This window comes from Protopterus annectens, chromosome 5.part0 (genome assembly GCF_019279795.1).
Source record: "Protopterus annectens isolate FY-2018-M chromosome 5.part0, PAN1.0, whole genome shotgun sequence".
NCBI classification, from domain to species: domain Eukaryota; kingdom Metazoa; phylum Chordata; order Ceratodontiformes; family Protopteridae; genus Protopterus; species Protopterus annectens.
This window is the reverse complement of record NC_056735.1, coordinates 1,406,549,159-1,406,570,813: the sequence shown is the minus strand read 5'-3', so window position 1 is coordinate 1,406,570,813 and position 21,655 is coordinate 1,406,549,159. Positions and strand designations below refer to the sequence as shown.

General features: G+C 43.3%; 1 protein-coding gene across 3 annotated transcripts in view; it reads right to left on the bottom strand.

Annotated features, from left to right (window-relative positions):
* Window positions 1–21,655, bottom strand: part of TMCO3 (transmembrane and coiled-coil domains 3) — an 876,118-nt gene that overhangs the window by 802,296 nt on the left and 52,167 nt on the right. For all 3 annotated transcript variants that reach the window (XM_044071216.1, XM_044071215.1, XR_006364786.1), the window contains exon 2: window positions 5,913–6,471. In XM_044071216.1, the coding sequence (XP_043927151.1) occupies window positions 5,913–6,356 (444 nt within the window). In that variant the 5' untranslated portion in view covers window positions 6,357–6,471. The remainder of the gene's footprint in view (window positions 1–5,912; window positions 6,472–21,655) is intronic.

The following is a 21,655-nucleotide window of genomic DNA, read 5'->3' as shown; positions in this document are numbered from 1 at the left end:
GGAGAATACACTGGGAGATCCACCTCGCTAAAGTAACTTTAGTGACTGGCTTTCCCAAACGTGATTTTGCAAAGGACACAAAAGGCTGGTCAGATTTTCTGATATCTGCAGTTCTGTTCAGGTAGAAACGTAGTTGTCTGTGAACATCCAAACAATGGAGTCTGTACTCTCCTTTATTCTGAAAATTTGGAAAGAAGACTGGTAGAGTGATAGACTGACTGATATTGGCCTCTGAGGATACTTTGGGCAGGAATGAGGGACTGGTCCTGAGGGAGACCCTGTCCTTATGAAAAATGATGTAAGGAGGTTTACAGCACAGAGCGTGAAGTTCAGAAATTCTCCTGGCGGAAGTAATGGCAATCAAGAAGATTGTCTTCCAAGATACATACTTTAATTCCACTGTGGCTGCCGGTTCAAATGGGGGCCCAGTTAGAGCTTGAAGAACTATGGTAAGATCCCATGGAGGTACTGTATCTCTAATCGGGGGTCGTAACAAGAAGGCTCCTTTCATGAATGATTTACAGATCTTGGACGAAGCCAGAGGCCCTGAATTGTTACCTATGTGGTAATGGGAGATCGCTGCCAGCTGGACTTTAATAGTGGACGCACTAGCTCCCTGCTGAAAGGTATGCGAAAGAAAGTCTAGAACTGCTGGTACGGGGGCCGTGAAAGGATCTAGATTCATCATCTCTGCCCAGATGGAAAAACGCTTCCATTTACTCTTGCAGATCTTTCTGGTGGATGGTTTGTGCACGGCCAACAGGATGGCCTTAACAGAGTAGGATAATCCGGGAGTCCTAGCCATTAGGGGAACTGGATCAACCAAGCTGAGAGCTTGAGATGATCCAGGTGGGGGGGGTCTTGAGCCCCAGTGGATGGGAAATCAGATCTGGACTGGGATCTAGGATCCAGGGAGGATGTACTAGATGAGACCGTAAGTAAGGGAACCAGGTCTGGCGAGGCCAGAATGGGGCTATGAGGATAACTCTTCTCCCCAACCGACGAGCTTTCTGTAGGAACTTTGTTATCAAGGGAAGAGGGGGATAAGCATAGAAAAGACCGGATGGCCAAGCATGAACTAGAGCGTCTCTGGGGCTTTCCCTGGTGGGGGAATCAGAGCAAAGAACTCACTGTATTTTGCGTTTGAAGGCGAAGCTAAGAGATCGCAGCAAGGTTGACCCCAGGCGAGGAATATCTGGTTCGCTACTGTTGGGTTCAGAGACCACTTGTAAGGTGAGAGAATCGTTCGACTCAGCCTGTCTGCCAAGATGTTTGACCGACCCGGAATGTGCGTTGCTATGAGAAAGCGGTTGGTGGAGATCGCCCATTCCCACACTCTCGTGACCTCCCTGCAAAGAGGATAGGATCTGGTTCCCCCCTGTTTGTTTATGTACCAGACAACAGACATGTTGTCTGATTGAACTGCAATCGTACACGGAGGAAGAAGGTGATGGAGAGCCTGCAACGCCAAAAGCACCGCCCTCATCTCCAGTACATTGATATGCAGTGAGGTCCTTGGACAGCTCTGCCCCTGTAATGCCCCCCCACCAGAGGAGAGATGTCCGTGGTCACTGTGACTTGTGGGGGAGGTAGGACGAAAGGGCGTCCTTCCCGAAGGTCTGTGGAATGAAGCCACCAGAGGAGCAACTCCTTGCACACCCTGCTGAGAGGAATAGGGGTAGATAGGGGTTGAAAAAAATAGACCATTGCACTTGAAGAGTCCACTGAGGGATTCTCATCTTTACAGGGGCGAACAGAGATAGAGTAATGGCAGCTGCCATGGATCCCAGGGCCCTCAGGACCAATACGGCGGGTGGTGCGGGGACTGTAAGAGGTCCAAGATTTGGAGGTAAAGATTCCGTAGCCTGTTGGTGGTCAAGAAAATTCTGGATTGTGTTGTGTCTATCCTGGCCCCTATGAAATCCAAAATTTGAGTGGGTTGCAGGGATGATTTCCTGAGGATGATCGAGATCCCTAGTTGTTGAGCTAGTTGTAAAAGGTAATCTCTTTTTGAGAAGAGTTGATGCCTGGTGGGGGCAGTAAGGAGCCAGTCATTGAGGTACGGAAAGACCTGTATGCCCTGAAGTCTCAGGTGGGCCGCTACTACTGCCATGACCTTGGTAAACACCCTGGGGGCTGTGGTGAGACCAAAGGGTAGGACCCTGAATTGGTAGTGACTGATTCCTAGCCGAAAACGGAGAAACCGCCTGGATCGTCTGTCCATAAGAATGTGGTAGTACGCGTCGGAGGTCTATTGAGCACATCCAGTCGTTCTCCTGTAACAGTGGGAGGATAGATTGAACAGTGACTATCCGGAATTTCTCTTTGTGTACTGACAGGTTCAGTGTTGATAGGTTGAGTATGGGTCTTAGGTCCCCCGTCTTTTTTGGCACCAAAAAGAACCTGTAGTAGAACCTCAATCCGGACTGCCCTGGGGGGGACGGGCTGGATTGCTCTTTTTCTTAGCAGCTTTTGAATTTCTATAGCTGCTGCATCCCTCTGACCGGGTGGGACATCGGGGATTCCTCGTGATCGAGGAGGGGAGGTTAAGAAGGGGATTGAATATCCTCTGGATACAATTCGGAGCACCCAGCGATCTGTGGTGATGGACTCCCATTTGGCTAGGTGTTCCAAGAAGTGCCCCCCGACTGCCTCCAGAGAAGGGCAGTTGGGCAACCCCTCAGGGCTGCTGCGCGGGTCGGTCCGAGAAAGGTTCTCTCGACCCAAAGTTCTTCGGGCCCCCTCTGCTTTGGGCCGGCGTCCACCTTGTCCTAATCTGCCTCTGAAGGATGAGGTCTCTGGAGCGAAACGGGGTTGTTGAGTCTTCCGGAACCACATCTTCTTCTATCCCTTTTGGTTCCTGGAATAGGACCTCTGGGGAGCCAAGAAGCGGATCCCGACGGCAGACAATGTCTTCCCGTCTTTCTCGCTCTGGAGAAGCGTGTCGCGGACAGTCTTGCCAAAGGGCGTTGAACCGTCCATAAGGGGCATTTGCGAAGGACACCTTAAAGGGTTCCGCAAAGACGCAAAGACGGAGCCAGGCCTGTCTTCGTAAGATGACGACCGTTCCGCTAGCCCAAGCCGCTCCTTCCGTGGCATGGGAGAGGAGCCGCATGGATGTGTTTGTGATCGAGTTGAGAGTGGCCATTCGGGACGAGAATGTACGCTTGTCCTCGGCCGACATGGACTTTGGGGGTGATCCAGCATACTCCTTAATCAGGTCCTGCTGGAATCAAATAACATGTGCCATGTAATTCAGAGACCTTACCGAGAAGATCGCTGAAGAGATCATCCACTTTCCCAAATGGTCCATCATCCGAGAATCCTTATCTGGAGGATGCACAGAGGAACTCTCCTGTGCTTGTTCCTTCTTGGTGGCCGCCGCCACCACCATAGCATCCACAGGGGCACCCTTACTCCAACAAGCCTTGTCTGAGGGGGGCTCAGTATTTTGTTGGGATGTTTGGGGATCGGCTCCACAGTGTCCAGCTCCTTCCACGACCTGGTAGTAATAAGATCTACCAGGGGGTCAGCGGGGGGGGGAGGACACACCCAGGAGGTAGATGGGCCTGCGTCAAACGCCTCCAGAAACACAGACTCGTCCGAGGAAGGCTTTTGGCTGGACCACCCTCCCCTAATGCGTAACATTTCCATGATGTCTCCAAAGGAGACGTCTTCGGGGGGTGATCTTGGGGAGCCTTCCCCTTCCTCTAGGTCCATGTCTTCTGTGCGGGACTCAGGTGAGTCCAAGTGCCTCCTCTTGCACTTCCGCCTCGGGGGGGGGGGCTGTCCGTAGAGGCCTCACCAGCGATGTCCTGTTCCTCCAAGGGAACCATCTGGGATGTAAGCGCAGGCTGTCCCTGGGGACGGAGGATAGCCTCAATTGCGTGGGAGCGACGGGGTGGTCCAGAGCAAGAACCGGGGATCTCGAGTCCCTCGAGAGGACCCTCTCCACTACGTCGAATGCTGACGATGAACTGCTCTCCCTTGGATTCAAGAGCAGTTCCCTCGGCTCCGACGTATGGATCGGAGCCGAAGGTGGCCCGATCTGATCCGAAAGGGTAGTGTGACCCGACCTGGACTGGGGCCGATGTTCCACTAGCCCCTTCGGATCCGACGCCTGCCCCACGGCTCCGAGAGCTCGGATCTGACAAGAATCCTGGATCCGATAGATCCGAGGGCATGGTCGGCGCCGAAGGCGGAAACGCTGTCGGTGCCGGCCCCACCCTGGCTCTGAAGCTAGCCGGATCTGACAGCTCCGAGACCCAAAAGCAGGTCAAAGAAGGAGCAATAGGGACAAAAAAGGGTGTCAAGTTCCCCCCCAGACAGGGGGGGGGGCACGAGCACTCCCATCTGCATTTCAACCTGCAAAAATCGACGCATCATCTGATCCATATCTGCGTCCGACAAACTCCTTGTAGGGAGGGGGTAGACTCGGAGACCTTCGAGGGAGAAGCAGTAACTTTAGGTGGCGGAGCCGAGGAAGTCGACTCCGACTGCCTTTTATGGCTCCGGTGTTTCTCCTTTTCTCTCTCCCTGCATCCCCTATCCTTTTTTCTGCCCTCCCTTTCCTCCTGGGCCAAAGAGGGAGGGTGAGTCCCGGGCCAGGGGATCAGGAGCGGCAGGTGGAGCAGCCGTGGTAACGGCTGGCACCACAGCAGTAGAATCTGGTGGCAGACAGCCAGCTAAAATAAGCTTGGCCTTTCTGTCTTTTAATGCCCTGGGATTAAAGGCTGCACAAATAGTGCAGTCTGTGGAAAGGTGTTCCACACCCAGGCATAACACACACACAGAGTGTGGCCATCCGCTGGGGACAGCTTATGACCACACTCGGTGCATTTAGAAAAAATGGCCTTCGGACATTGTAAAAGAAAAGATGGAACAGCACACGCCTTCACACACTCTGGTTGGGGGAGGGGAACTAGCTGACTAAACAATTAAATAAACTATAGCTAAAGAAAACGGGAACCACTATGATAACTAGCTGGGGTTCACACACACACAAGGGAATATAGAGAAAAAAATAAAGATATTAGAAATATAATGTTAAACTACTCACAAACCATTTGGAGCTCATTCTGAGAAGCTATCTTAGCCGCGGCAAACGAGATCTGAGGGTTACAAGGAGGTAGCAGGGTATTATGGGTAAGGGGGAGGAGCTTGGAGCTCGGATCTGCAAGCTTGGAAAGCTGCCAGCTCAGATCCGAATCGGATCCGATACCCACAGGTTGTAGACCAAACGAAGTTAACTACTTCAGATCAAATGTTAAACAAAATAAAATAAAATAAAATACAATAAAATAAATAAAATAAAAAATTGGCTAAGCTTAAAATGGCCCGCAAGGGCAGCTACCCTATAACTTAACTATCACCCTATTAACGCTTTTAAAACAAAGCATTCCGTTTCCTTATCATACATTAGCTTACTACCAAATACGCTCCAATTTTTCTAGTGTGAGATTCATAAAAATAAATGTCTAGCACTTACCTTGGTTCCCATAATTTTAGAATAATTTAAGAACTGGAGGCACATTTTAGAAGAAAGCAGATTAAAGATTTAGAACTCAATGGCCATATTACCAAGTTCTGAGGCTCAGCAACAAGTTTGTGTTAATTTGCCCAGAGGCATAAAGAAAATTCTGATTATGAGTACTAACAATAAAAGGTAGAACATGAATGTTACACAGGACTTTCAAAATAAATCTACATTAATGAATTTTTAACACTGAGTAGTGTAGCTAAATCATAACATTAAGGAATTATTAAACCTGTACATCACAATGGCAAAAAAAGTACAAACAAATGTCCAAGCTCTTGTTCACATTAAAATCAATCATACTTAAAATAACAAATTTATTTTTCTGTAATACTAAGATGGATTGTACTTGTTAAAATGACTGCAAAATACAAACCTTTATAGCAGCTTCCCTTAAGGCTTCTAATCGTTGGTGGCTACTTTCCTTCATGTTGACAACATCTTTGTAGTCTCCCTGAAGAGCTCGATGCAGCCCATGAATAGCCTGGAACACTGAATTTTCACTCTCATTAAGTTCTTTTTGAAAAATTTCAAATGTATGCACTTGGAAGAGCTTTTCTTCAGTAGAAAGGGCAACATTTTTCTCTACCACCTTAATTGCATTTTTTAGCTTGTTCAGGACTACATTCTTCTGACGAAGGAGAGCAGAAAGCTTCCTGCAGCTATCCAAAAGCCACTGTTTGCGCTGCGAACCTTCTGCTGCACCCTTTCCACGGTGAAGCTTTATTGCATGCTTGGCAACTTCCTCATGCTCTGCTGATCTAACAGGCTGATGCTGAGACAAAGCAACCAAAAGACACAATGACATAAGTTCGAACATCTTCACTTTCTTGCCCCTTCTCTATTGGTCACAGCGGATCCATCCAACTAGAAGATTTTCTGAGACACAGCTGTCTCTTATGCAAGAAGTTCACATTACAGATGCTGCTATGTTTCTGAAAGAAGATAAAGCACAGTGTTATAGGTAGTCAAATACCAAAGTATGATATTCAGCATTCAGAAAAGAAATTTAAACAAAACAAGTTTGTCTCTGGCATAGTGCTGATCCACTTAAACTAGTGATGATAAAATGTAGCCCTACCAGCTTCAGATCATCAACAGAAATCCTCAATGATGGATCAAATGACCACACCTCAGTCAATCAGGCTTTTGCATCTCAGCTCCTGCCCACATGTCTCAGCTGCAACGCTTAACTTCTTGTACCACATAAAAAGTGCAACCCCCACCACACACACATTGCCCATACAGTCTAAAAGTATGTCATAAATGCAAGTATGGTTTAATACAGCAAAAATAGTGAATTTAAAGTCACATTTCCATTCAGTCTGTAATGCTATACAAAATAATGTAAGAATTTTTTTATGATACGATTCTACAAGCTATAATCTCTAGCAAGCATTGTGAGTGGCACTGCTAGACTAAAACCTCCATTTCTTTTCATAAGAATTACCTAACAAAAAACATTCACGAAGCAATGACCAGATGCAACGTGGACAGCATTGCTCAAGGAGCCTAATGCTACATTTAAATCTCTTTTTTGGAATAAAAGCAACAGCTGTACACAATGGTATAAACATTTTCAGAAATAAAATCACACAGTGATGACTTCATGAATTATATGAAGTGCCACCTCACAGCACATAACATTCAGTGTAACATGTCCCATCCCCCTTCAATATTCCAGGAAGTAAAAAAGCAGAACTACCATTTCTGTTGATGACTAAACAAAACGTTCTGCTTTCTATGAACCTCTTTAGTACCAAAGATGAAAGTAATCCATTGAGTCTGAATTTTGAAAGTGGCTTACTGTCTATAGTATTCTCAGATCAGTTAGTCAACAGCAAATGAAAAGAAGCAACTTCCCAATGCACACAGGCAGTCCAAATTGATACAACTTAGAGAGGGATGCAAGAGCTAGGGGATCACATCTGTTATTCAACAGGGTAGGGGTTAGGAGGTTTTCCATTTTCTTACTTCCTTTCCTGGGGAGGTTGTGGGCACACAGCTTAGGTGGGGTTTACAGAGGTAGACCAATAATCAGTAGTAGTACAATTTTTCACACAAGCACTGAAACGCATGTATAAAACCACAGTAGAGAGTCAATTATCCAAACTAACTGGGACCTAGGGTAGTTCAGATAATGAAACTGTTCAGAACCGGGTAAAACACTTCTAAAATCTTTCTTTTTTCCTGCATGCAACAAGCGATTCCAGTGGACAATAAAGAATATTCTTCACACACTAGCTGGCTACAAGTTCAAAAAGCATGCTCAAGTAAATATGTATAATGTTTACATATTCAGACTTTATGATTTTTCCTACCCGAAAACATTCAAAGGCTGGTTCAGATAATTGATGTTTATGATAATCGACATTCACTTTCACAAGGTGGAAATTGCACAGCAAGCCTAACTGCATCCCTCTCCTTGGGATGGGCAAGCAAACACCAATCACTCCCTCCCCTCCCCCAAATAACTTCTCCAGCACCTACACTTTCTAATCAAACCCGGTTCATTGGGGTTGCAGCTAGGACTCCAGATCTATCCATCACAGGGAATGCAGTTAATGAGTAAGTTTGCCAAATATAATCCAGAGGAGTGGTGAAAGAGACAACGACAGTTACTAGAGGTGAGAAGCATTCAGACTTTGATCTCATCAAGTTAATAAACTCGCACGGCTCTGAATCACTCAATAAGCAGCTGCCAGCCACTGCATCAGTGTAACTGTAATTTTTCCTACCTCCTATATGAGTAAAAAAAAAAAATTATTATTCTCCCCTCCCCGATTCCTGCCACCATCAAAGCTTTAATCACTGCGGAAGGGCCAAGTCTTTTGTATGCATCTGATCTTCCTCTTATGCCTAAGTAGTCAAGAAGTATGCATGAAATACAAGCTGCACAAATAATACAACCTCTTGGTCTCCATCTCTCTGATCTTCTTCTAATAAATTAGGTTCTCAGTCTCCACTGGAGTCTCAATGACGGGACGCATACTCCCTTCCTGCCCCTAACGACAGGTGGTAACCAAAACCTTTTCATACCTTTCGTTCCCTGCCAAACATCTGAAGCTTGAGCAACTAAACAGACGTCATTCATCAACAAACCATGCAGCAATCAGCTTCTAGGCCTGCTATTTCATTTTAAATATGTTACCACGATTTTTTTTATGTTAGGAACAATAAGGTTAATTTTTACCTCTCATATGGGAGGCAAAACATTGCTGAGAGCATGCTTCTGGATGTTAACAGTAGCTGCTAGAATGTTGCAACCGTTTTTATTGATCTTCCTATGTATCCTTTTAGTTAACAATATTCAACAATTTGTACAGTCATAATAATCCACTGCAAATATTACAAAATGGGAGAGTTTAGGTATTTGAATTTATTGTTATGGTACAGTACAAGTAATCATTAGCCTGAGAGCCACATAGCAAAGCAGATATTTTATAAATAAGGAAGACAAAAATTGACAATATTACTGCCCACCTTGAAGGTCTAATAGTGGCCATTGGCCATCTCCGTTCTGTCATGCAAGATGTATAGAAAGGACATGTGGCGCTACAAGATACTAAAGGGAAAGTCAAGCTATTGAATGACCAAGTAAAGCAGCAAGACTGCAATATTACAAAGCTATGTTTTATTAACAAGACACTTACGGTTCAATAATACAAGATTTGGAAGACAGACGTAAAGAGAAAATGTTCACAAAGTGGGATTTAGATAAGGCAGGAAGGAACAAAACTCAGTGTCTTTCAGTGAAGAGTGATTCATAGATTTATTAGTGGAAGTACCTTCCACTGACTGGCATGCAAACATGGTTCTTTGGGTTGGCACAGCAGCACAAGGGTCTGACAGACTTCAAAATATTTTGCTGAAATGCAATAATTTTAAGTGCAATGAGCAGGTTATTAATCAGGCTGCTACAATGAAAGGTTTTAACTTAGCCGGACATCATATGCATGTCTTAGAATATTTCTCCCCAAAAGTCCATCCTTCGAATGAAACATAACAGCAAGGTCCCATTTGCTTGAGTTGGTGACAGTTTAGGTGGGTGTGAAAGATACCTTGGCACCTATCAAAAAGTGTAAGGGAAGTTCCCCAATGCCCTGGCCTAATTTCCCCTAGTAGAATAAATACCAACTCAGGTCTCCCCTGAAAAAGAGCACTAGCCTAGTGGGACAAACCCAGTCAACAAAGGATAAATAAAACAAAACAAGTTCACAGAAAGACAGTGCAGCTGGTACCAGTGAACTCTACAATAGGAGGGAGGCAGCCATCAGAATAATTTACCCTGCCCAGATAAAGAAAACATGGAAGGGATAAACATTATGGGTACAAACTTTATAAGAAACTGTTTGCATGTATGTAGAGATGATGAAGATGATGATGAAGCACAGAACAGGGCAGTGAGCATGAAGGATATAAACAAGGGCAAAAAATGAAGGAATGGTATAAAGCATCTAAAGAAAGGAGCAAGAGGATAGGATGTGCTAGTAAAATTCATAGATAGCAATGTGGCAAATCCAATGAAGCTTATTAATGCAACATAGGGGTCTAGGGCATCCATGCAGTCAAGGTACAAATGGAGATGCTGTTGCTGTGATGAAGGTGAAAACTGAAGTGTCAGTGGTCAGGGATATGTTTCCAGACCACTAACTAATTAAATGCAAGGAAAAAAGAAGATAGCTGTATGGAGATCTAGGCATGATAGACTTCTTTTCAAAACAGCATAAAAGATCTAGTCAAGGAAGCTGATATTGACAGGGGTATGGGTAGGCCGGAGTGCAGTTAAGGGGTATGAGGCACAGCGGAAGTACAACTGGCAGGGGCAAGGTAGGGAACTGAAGGGGAAGTTAGGAGAGATATACAACTAATGACAACTGTCATGAAAGTATATCCAGTGGCAGCAAGAACCTAGCACTGCTGGAATGGGCAGAAATAGCCCAACCCAAGGGCCACTGAGACTAACTGCAGTACAGTAACAGGGATGTGTGAGAGAGGTGAAGGTTGAGGGGGCTTGGTGTACAGGCTTGGAATATCTCAGCTATAAATAACACAATTAAGTTAACGAGGGTGCTAGTTAAGATGATGATGTAGGAGATGAAAAAGAGAAAAATAGAAGTTAAAAAAACTGGAAGAAAAAGCTAAAAGTGTTTAGAAGTTAAGTTGTGAAAAAAAGGTGGGAGGGGAGCAGGGTTTTTGACAAGAGAGGCATAAATATGGCGAACAGACGAAGGAAGATAGTTGAAGAGAGGAGAGGAGATGGGTGGTAGGACACTGGGAATGGGGAGTGGACAGGAATGGTTATGGTAATGTGTTATGGTCCTAATGATTACAGGAAGGAGTTGCTCAAGGTATGTTTCAATAAAATTGTTGGGATGAGAAGTAAAGAGGATACAATGATATAGAGAGGGGGTTTAATAAGGTATTGGAACCAAAGAAGGTTAGGATCCTTGGATGATTGTTTATTTAATTTATTTAAATTATTTATTTATTTACATTTTAATTATCACCTTAGTCCCACTAGCCTAATGGCCTATTTACACAAGGTGTTATTCATACTGATTAGGGGAATATTTAGTGAGGGTACCGAAGAATTTCCCCTGCTCTTCTCATTAAGTGTCATGGGATCTTTTACACCCACCTGAGCTGCCACCAAATCAAGCAGACAGGGCCTCGGTTTAACATCTCATCCAAAGTACGACCCACTCAGTAATACAGCACCCTCCCCCCAGTACAGTACTGCAGTGCCAGTATTGAAAAATTAATGCAACTACTTGGCATAGGAATAGAACTCACAGCTTTCTGATCTTCTAGCACAAAGGTAAGTGTGTCACCGGTTGAGATACTGAGAATGCAACAGAATTTCATGTGGAATGTCAGAATGTCACTTAGGAAAGGATGGAGAGGTTCGATACGGTGGACATATGGAGAAATAAAAGACGATCTGAAGAGGGGGTATACATTTTCAAGGAATGAGTTGAAACATGCTAGCAGACTTCAAAGAATGTTAGTGTACAAGGAAACTACGGGGCGGTTACTGAAGTTAACAGGTTTTGTCGGCCTAAGGTACGGTGTGAAAAGATTGAATGGGGGGGGGTGAAGAGGTGCCAAAAGGTTAGAGATATAAACTGGGACCTTTGGAGGACCTTAAAAAGATAAGATGCATGTAAGAAATGGTGAAATCAGATAATAAAACAAAACATTTAATTTTTTAGTATTTTTTGTCCGTACGGCTCGAAGACCAGCAGTCACCCTCTCAAATATCCATCTGTCCCCTCTTCACCAAGGGTGAGAAATGTCCCAGCGTGGTCACAGTTTCAGTTTGGGTTTTTGTTTTTCCTTTTTTATAATACACCCTTGCATACTACCAATGACAGCCCCTAATGTGGGACACGCAATGGGTGGTCAGTACTGCACTGCTCCTCACTTCTACAAGAGGCTGACATCAGCAGGATTATTCTGCCCAACCAGAGGCAGTACCATCTGGTTATTTCCCCTAATTCCACATGGGAAATCAAGACATGCATATGTGCCGCAAGAATATGTTCATAATTATATACTAAGCTAATGACCACCAAGACCTTTACAAGCCTAGCCATGCAATACAACTCAGTTGAGTTTCTACATATCATGGGCATTTATTAGGAAGAGGTATGCTAGGAAGTTTCTAGAGGCTCTGGAGGGTATGTTAGACAGAGGCAGACGATAATGTCCAGATTATCAGACACATGGGGGCCAGACCCAGGGGTCAGACTTGTGGTGAATTTCCGATTTCCTATCCATTGGTCAAGGTTCTGTCATTGCCTACGTTTTTCACTCTTAATGACACTCCAAATGGTTCATTTATAGTTATGCTTAAATAGAGTTAGGGATGCACTCTGCTTCACATGGATGGGGAGCCTGTTACACAGCATAGGGATCTTCTGAGATGCATACCTGTCTCATCAAGATGTCTTAATTATGTCACAAGCAAAACTTAAATCCTTGCATCTAGTGGCGCTGATGCTGCTCATTTTGAAAATGTGCAAAAATCCATCATAGCTGGATTTGAGGATGTCTTGTATGCCAGGCATGGAATACCTCTCAGTAACCTGTAGGAGACGGAGTATAGAGACAGGGCTTTAACGCAATCCATATTGGACAATGTGTTTATACCATGGATTCTCCTGGTAAGTAACCTTTGCAGGTGTTGCACATGTTTGGTCAGGTATATTCCAAAAGGAGCATTATACTCAATGATGGGTTTGATAAGGGGCAAATAAAGAGACACTATGACTTCCTTGGACCTGGATGCAATGCCCTTTCTTAAGTTGGGTGACACAGAATGATTTTCTTACTGCCTTAGCTACATGTTGGTTAAAGTTCAGATTACGGTCTAAACGTGTTCCCAGATCCCTAACTACTGGGTCAACTCTTAAGGATGTGCATCCTCGTCCTTAGCATGTGCCCCTCCCCTCTTAGGATGGGCACTCTTACCCTTACTAACTGTGTAGTCAAGTGACAGAACTGCTATTAGATCTCAGATCACACAGGCTACATGTTAAAAAGATAATATTAATGAGAAAGTGGTGAGAGGAGCTTAGGAGTGGGATACTGTTAAGGCAATGTTTAAGGAATCGTGCAAAAACAGACTTATGGAAAGGAAGCATACACCCAACTAATGCTTGCCCACAAACTAATTAAACTAATCAATAATCCTAACAAATCTCTTTTCCTTCAAAATATTCTAGAACTATACATCCCACCCAGAAACCTTCGCTCCAGCAATAAGCAACTTCTAAACATAACCAAACCCAACAAATGAGCTGGGCATTGCCTTTATTCATACTTTACTGCCAAACTATGGAACATGCTGCCTACTTCAATCACTCAACTAGACACTATAAAATCATTTAAATCTGCTCTAAAAAACACTACCTTAACCTTCATACCAGCTCATGCACGCACATGATTAAGCCACCTTGAATAAGATGACCTCCAATTTACTGCTAATCCTTTCTGTTACATACCTACATCTGCTCTTCTTCTAATAATTTCTTTACTAGACCTTCCAATATCAATCTTAAAGACACTAACCTATCTCACCTTACTGACTTCTCCAACTTCTAAATCTTGAACTCCCTACTGTCAGATCAAAGAAATTTTCCTCCTTAAATTTTACCTAGTTTTCAGAATTATTGTATAATTTACTAAATGTTAATATCTATGACTGTTTTCTCTATCTGTTATGATTGCACAAAATTGTATGTCAGTTTTCATTAAAAACTTAATACTATTTCTATGTACCATACAAACTTGTTATATGTTTTAATATTTTATATCTTCCTGAAAGCTTTTCTCTGCAGGCCTCCACCGAAAATGGGTTGATGACCGAGTGGACTTTCCCAGTCAACAAATGTCAATAAATAAATAAATAATAATAAATAAGCAGGTATTAAGGAAAAAGACAATAAGATTAAGGGCACATGCAGAAGTTGAGGAGACAGCAGAGATGGTTAGATGGGATGGGAATATGTTGTGGGAAGAAATGAAGATTGTGGAAAAAAGATTATGGGAACTCAACGAGTCAAGGACTAAAGCAGAGCTGGTCAGAAGGGAAGGGCTAAATGGCAGTTTAGGCAGCAGACTGATGTTAAATTCTTACATGAAGGGTTAAAGATGAGAAAGCTAAAGCATGCATAGAAGAGAGTAAAGGCAAAAATGGACAAGAGAGAGTCTATAAGCAAAGGCATAAGGAAAGTATTTAGTGGGTGTGGAAGGATGATTTAAAGATTTGCAATTGGTTGGGTGGGGAGACAGGGAGACATTTAAGAGAGAGACTGAGGTACAGCTATCTGGCAAGGCAATCAGTCATATGAAGGGAGGGAAGGTTGGGTGGACAGCCAATAAGATTTCTACTAGAGAAGAGTGTTATTACTATTTATTGAGATAATGGAAGTTGGGAAAATGCCAGAGTCCATGTATGAAGCAACAATAATGACGATGTTAAAGGAGAAAGGGAAGTGCGAGTGATATTACAAATTACACACCAGAAACACTTTGCAATGTAGATGCTAAGCTCTTTGGAAGGATTCTGACTTCCAGATCAGAAAGAAAGTTTGCAAAAATTATAACAGAATTATACATCATAGGATCACAGATTAGTACTAAGCTAACTGCCCTTATGGACCATTTTAAGCCTAACCAATTACCCCACTTAAGAATCAAACCCTGTACCTTGTGTTTGTAAGGGAAACACCTTAACATTATACCAGCCTCCCACTCAAAGGGTTTTTTTGTGAAAAAGATATCAGTAACTCATCAGTGGAGCATGGTGTTAAATTTTATAGGATGGGCTGAAAGGGTGGGCAAAGCCCAGGAAGGAATAGTACAGCTGGAGACAGAAAAATCCTTTGATAGTGTAAATTGGGAGTTTATATTTAAAATATATGAAGTGGTAAGTCAAAGGAGATGGCATGGCACAGTTTTGACATTATATAAATGTCAATAGCTATGGAGTTTGGTAAATCAGGCAGGTGTGGGAAGGTAACACTTAGGCAGGGAATGAGATACTACTGCCAGTTATCAGCCGGATTACTTCTGGTAGTAATTGAAGTTCTGGTTCAAAGGATTAGATAGAGAAAGAGGCGAGGAAAGAGGTGAAAAGAGAAGTGACATCCACTTATTATACTGAGTAACTGTTGGATGTAGATAATCAAGGCTCATAATTAGGTACTAGGCTATTGCCCTAGGGCCTATATAAGCCTAGATAAAAATGTACCCTGGCTTTCGCCACACAAGAAAATTATTTTCCTGTGTCCCTGTCGAGCAGAGCCACAGAAGTGATCCCTGGGGTGAATTTCCTATCTCCCATCCAATCATCAAGATTTTTCTTGAAGAGTGCTAATGAGGAGCTTTGTTTGATATAGATAGGTAGTTTGTTCCAGAGTATGGGAAATCTCTGGGACAGGAATCTATCCCTCCAGCATGTTCTGTTTATTGTGGTGACAAGGTTTAGGTCCCTAGAGAGTGTAGCTTGGAAGTATTGGGATTTCTTTAAGTGGAGCATGTCCAACAGCTCTGGGTTTGACATAGCTTTGTATGTTTGGCAGAGATCGCCTCTGAGTAGGCGATATGTGATGGAGTAAAGCTGAAGCTTTTTGAGATGGTCTGCGTAGGGCATCTGTTTGAGGCCGGTAATCTTCTTTGTGAGGTATTTCTGTGAGCTTTCTAGTTGTTGTAGATGTCTTGTGAGGTACATACCAAAAGGGGTGTTATACTCTACAATGGGTCTAATGAGTGATGAGTAGAGGGGAACAATGATCTCTTTTTTTCCTGGATGAGAAACCTTTTGTGATGAGTTGTGCCACGTAGAAGGCTTTCCTTACTACTGTGGCAATGTGTTTATTAAAGAAGAGACTACTGTCCACCGGTGTCCCAAGGTCTCATCACACTTTCGGTGTTAAGTAGATTACCGCCTATGTGGTAGTTCATGGGTACAGAATTTTTACCAAAAGGGATGACAATGCACTTTTTGGCATTGAGCTTGAAGCCATGGCTTTGACACCAGGCATCTGTCTCAGTGAGGCCCTTTTGTAGAACGTCCACATCATTAGGAGTTTTGAGTATGGCTCCTAGTTTGCAGTCATCTGTGAACTTCATTAGCCAAAGACCTTCCATGTTAGCCTGTACTTCTGAGAAGTAGATATCTGAAGTTGGATTTGGGAGTCTGCTACTTTCACAGTGTGGGTTCCGTCAGTGAGCCAGTTAGCAACCCATCTTGTGACATAGGAATTCATACCTAGTTTAGTGCGTTTATCTATAATTCCAGAGTGGGGGATGGTGTCGAAAGGCTTGGTGAGATCTAGATAGGCTGTGTGAACCACCTTACCCTCATCTACGGCTTTGGTGACCGCTTCAAAGAAGTTTATCAAGTTTAGGAGACATGATCTGCCTTTTACAAACCCGAACTGGGTGGGGTCCAGAGTTTGGAGATTACCAATGTCACTGTTTATAAGTACCATGATGATATGTTCCATAGCCTTGCAGACCAGGCTTGTCAGGCTAATGGGGTGGTAGTTCCCAGGGTCTGTGGTGGCTCCCCCTTTGTGGAGTGGGATAGCCATCGCTGTGTGCCATTCAGGGGGCACAAAGCTTGAGGTGAGGCTATGACTGAACATGGTACTTAGGTGGGATGCCAGTTTGTTCTGCAGTTCGTGCAGAAAGAAGCCTGGGATGTTGTCAGGTCCCATGGATGCTGTGTTATTGGCTATGGAGAGTGTGGTTTTTACCTGTGCAGCTGTGATTACAGGAACTTTGCATTCTTCCGCTATAGAGATGGGCCCTTTAGGGGGTGAGAGGGGGGCTTAAGTTAGCACTGAATCTATCTGCCAGGATGTTGGCAATATCAGTTGGTTCTGTATATTTAGTGCTGTTGTGCTGTAACTCAGAGCAAATCTGAGTGTTGCCATTGAGATTCTTGACATAGCTATAGAATGCTTTGTGGTTGTCTTTAGAATCAGTGTTGATTTTGTTTTTGTAACGAACTTTGAAGGATTTTATGAGGGATCTCAGCTTTTTACTGAGGCTGACCAGGGAGTTCCCCCAATCATGGGATTTTACTCTTTTTGAAACAGTTTCTTTCTTCTGTTGTAGAGTTTGTTTATGGCAGGGGATCACCAGATTGGGTTCCTTTTTTTGAAGAATAACATCTTGGTTCTGTTAGGGATTGCATGATCCATGAACTCATGTAAGTGCTTATAAAGTGCATTTGTGTAGGATTCAACAGTCGTACCTCTATTGTCCATCTGCACGGATGTCGTGAAGTTTGCCACTTCTGTCTTAAGAAGCGTGAAGTTGGCTTTGGAGAAATTTTTTACGATGGTTTTCCTAATGGTGGGTGGGGGTGGGATGTGGATGTCTAGTGGTCGGATCTGACCAATGAAGATTCAGGGAGATATTACGGCGGTCTTCTCATCCTCAGAAATTTGTGTTGTTGGGAATTGGTCAGTGGATGTGTGAGAGAGGTGTGTTTGACATGGGTGAAGAGAGTAGAGAAGCATTTAGGGTTATCAGCCTTTAAGACAGTACAAGAGTCAGAGAAAAAAACTGGGGGGGGTCTTGAGACAGGAAATAGGGAGTTTTCCCTATAGGTGGTCAAGCAGAGTATTTTTCGCTGAGAAGTTATAAGATTATCGCATTACAACTGCCAATGTAAATTGCTGTCGTATAGTATTCATCCCCAAGATTTGGTGAGAGATGATGAAAGAAGCTGTGCTAGATTTATATGGATGGCAAACTGGTAAAGGAAAGAAAGATGGCATAGAACACTAGGGAAGGGTGGGGTATGCCAGACTTTAAAAGATATATCATGGCAATTTAGCACAAAAGGTCAGAAAAAAATAAGCATACAATCTGAAATGGGTGAGGGAGAGGGAAGGGAGCTTGGATAACTGCAGAAGAGTCTTTGAAGGTGTAGAAAGGGACAGTAGCCCAACGGCTATGTCACATATAGGTAAGATGATGTATAGGGATGTCACTTTAAGAGAGTTGTGCTGGAGGGTTCCCTTGGGAAGTGGGGGATTGGAAAGGTGTAAAGTGGGGTGCAGGACCCACTGTGAGACAGACAGGGCAAGAAGTTTTTAGACTTTGCAGAGATGAAAGAGAAAGTTCACGAGGTGGGAGCACTGGGTACTTCATAGGAGGATTGCTGCAAGAGGAAGGTTAAGAAGGAGAGAGAGGAGCAAAAAAGGGGGAGAAGAAAATGGGGATCAGAATGAGGATAGGTGATGGAAAGAGGTAACCAAAGGTCAAAGAGTCTGTATTTATAAATCACTAGGGTGAAGAATGGCAGATGAAACAGTGAGCAAGTTGAGAAGTCACTGGCATAAACATAGTAATACATGGTTTAGGGAAGATGTCTGAAAAGTGGTTTATGAAATAACCAGGTGTGCATGCAGAGCATGGTCAGTAAGAGATATGCCTTGGAGTATCCCACATCACTGGTGTAAGACATCTCTGAGGCCGAAGGAAGAGGGTCGGTAGTCAGGGATGAACTGTACCAGGTGGACTATATGCACATGTTGGTTCTACCCTGTAGTTAAAAATGTGTTACAACAAGTGGCAATAGTAAGGGAAAAGATTTACAAAGAATTATAAAGACTTGGGTCTTCTGCTTATTTGTAGTTGGGGATGGGATAGGCAATAGATGAGTTAAATGGGTAGTGACTCGAAGGCTGGGGGCTGGGAGCAGTTAAAAGGATGAGCTGAGGAGCCTGGAAGCAGTCAGTGATTGCAATGGTCACAGAAGGAAACTGTATAATACTTTGCCAGCAATCAATACAAAAGATTTAGATAATTTGAGGGGAGGAGCATACACTTCAATGTCCAGTTTTATCACGAAAAAGCATTGTGTTGTGGGAGGAAGGAGAAGGTGCAGTATGAACTGGGAAGCAACTTTACTTCATGTAGGGATGACGTGGGGCTGCATATGGTTTTATACGTTCTGTGATACAAAAATGTGCCTTATTCTACAGGACATATTGCATATGATAATGTACCAAAATGATCAAAAGAGGCAAAAATATAATACACTGCTCTACCCTTAAGATTAAACAAACAATATTAAATATGGGATAAAGCTCTTACTGCACCTCAAGCCACCAGGGTTTGACTAGTGTCACAGCTGCTGGGGGGGGGGGGACTGGACAGTGGGGAATGGGATTCAGTGGCTTTTAGCAACTCATCTATCCTGAGAGAAGGAAGGCTGCCTAGGCTCCATACAACAACTGTATTCAGAGCCAAGCAAGCTCTGTGCTGCAAGCTGTATACCACTTGATCAGAAGTTTGCTCACATATAGCGGCAAGCATGCAGCTCCTGTATGTAGCAATTGCAGAGCTTGCAAGTCTGCTGTGAGGTAGGAGGGGAGTTAGGTCACACTCCCCGGCAGCAGCATCACACTGCACCACTTTTCTCAATCTCATCAGCTCTAGACATGGGTCAGACTAAGGTTGGGAAGGTTAAGGTGGGTCTGGTAGACTTGGTGAAGGAGAGGAGCTAGTGGCAGCTAATGGTCAGCTACAGTGAGAGATAGCTAAAAATAAATAAATAAAAGGAAAGAATGTTGAACACAAGAAAATCACATCATAATCCACACCACTGCCATGAATCTCTACTATGCTGTACCTTGTATCCACTACTACATAACAGAGTATGGATCAGGTTAATCTGTCAAAGGTGATTTCAGTAAACACAAAGAAACTGAGGCCAGTTCGCCGAAACTGCATTCATTGAAAGTGGAGATCACCTTTTTCTCCACAGTTGTGTGACCTCGGAGTTGGTATAAGTCCATGAAGTGTGGGAGATGTCCCTCCATGTGGGGGTGGGTGCAAACAATTGTTTCAATGTTCGCTGAAGACGGTTCCTGCAAAATGCTTCTGTTTATGTGCATTCTTCAAAACCGCCTTCGATGGAATAACATGAATTCAATATATTATAGCAATAACCCACGCCTGGGTGTGGGTAATGCTAATTTACCCACGGTTGGCGTGGTTTGGTCCCGAGGGCGAAGCCCGAGGGACCAAAGCCAACCGTGGGTAAATTTAGCATTACCCACACCCAGAAGTGGGTTATTGCCATTATACCATGACATTATTTAAGAAAAGAAACTGTTACTTTTCTTAAATAATGGCATAGTATAATGCCTGTTTACTGCCCTTCCGCAGATGTCTGGCATCCGCGGCAGTTCTGATGTACTGCGCGCCTGCGCAGTACATCAGAGTTGTGAGCAGCAACGGAGAAAGCAAGATCTCCGTTGCTTTTAGTGTCTCGCTATGTTAAATGAGTTTAACATAGCGAGACAGTTTTAAAATAAGCAACGGACATCTCCGCTGCTTATTTTAAAGCTGTCTCGCCATGTTAAACTCATTTAACATAGCGAGACTAAAAAGCAACGGAGATCTTGCTTTCTCCGTTGCTTTTAACACATCGCTATGTTAAATGGGTTTAACATAGCGAGACAGCTTAAAATAAGCAACGGACATCTCCGCTGCTTATTTTAAAGCTGTCTCGCCATGTTAAACCCATTTAACATAGCGAGACAGTGTTTAAAACGAAGTTATACTAATGGAAAAAAGTCCGGGCGACCGGACCTTTTTCCATTAGTATAACTCGATTTACAACGGGCACGCTGGCCAATCAGCGTGCACGTTTTGGGGGGATCATGGTATAATACATTTTTTTTCACTGAAGAAAGTGACTTCATTAACCTCTTCATTTCTATTCTACCAGTTACCTGTCTATTTCCTTTATTCAATTATTCTACCAAAGCCCTACTTGCTCTTAAATTAAATTCTTGCTTCCTAGTCTATGTTTTCTTGGGTCCACCATTGTAGTGAAACTCCCACCCCAAAATTAATTCTATATGTTTTCTTCATATATACCGTTATTCCCTTCTATAGGTTTTTCAGATTCTTACGCAGTAATACTCTAACAAAATAAAAGCACCTGTGTCTTCCACAAGTAGAATAAAAATGCTTTGGTTATTCTCTTACAAAATAAATAAGCTGCACTATAAAGGACCAGACTCGGTCACCCAAACAATCTGCTATAATAAACTATTTTTGAACTACTGATTTACAGTTAAATACCCACATTCACAGACTATTGTTCCTTTTGCATTTATTCTACACACATATAAAATTAATATTTAACAGTTAATTTTATAAGTTCAAAACCTGTTTGGCCCTTCTAGAGTCAGTCCAGAAACACCATGTGAGAACCCCTTCTCTATACCACAAAGAAGTTACAAAGAAATCTGTACTTGGTGCATACATGTTTACAGTTTTTCTTTCCTATCCTTTTTATTTTATTTTTTTACCCTAATGAACCATCTCCCTTCATCACTTTTTAATCACAATGTATGCGACTAATTCTATTCTTGTTATAAATTGTACTGCCACTTTACCCCCCCCCCCCCAAACTAGGGCTGTGATCTGCTTTAACAAACTTATTGCTATTACTTTTAGTTTTGTTCCTGCGTCTGTACTCTCTGCATTCTCCTTCTTTTTGAAAGATCTTCTTTTTATTGGACGCAGACGTCTACCTTAGTTCAGCTTGGTACAAGTGTCTAATTCCCATAC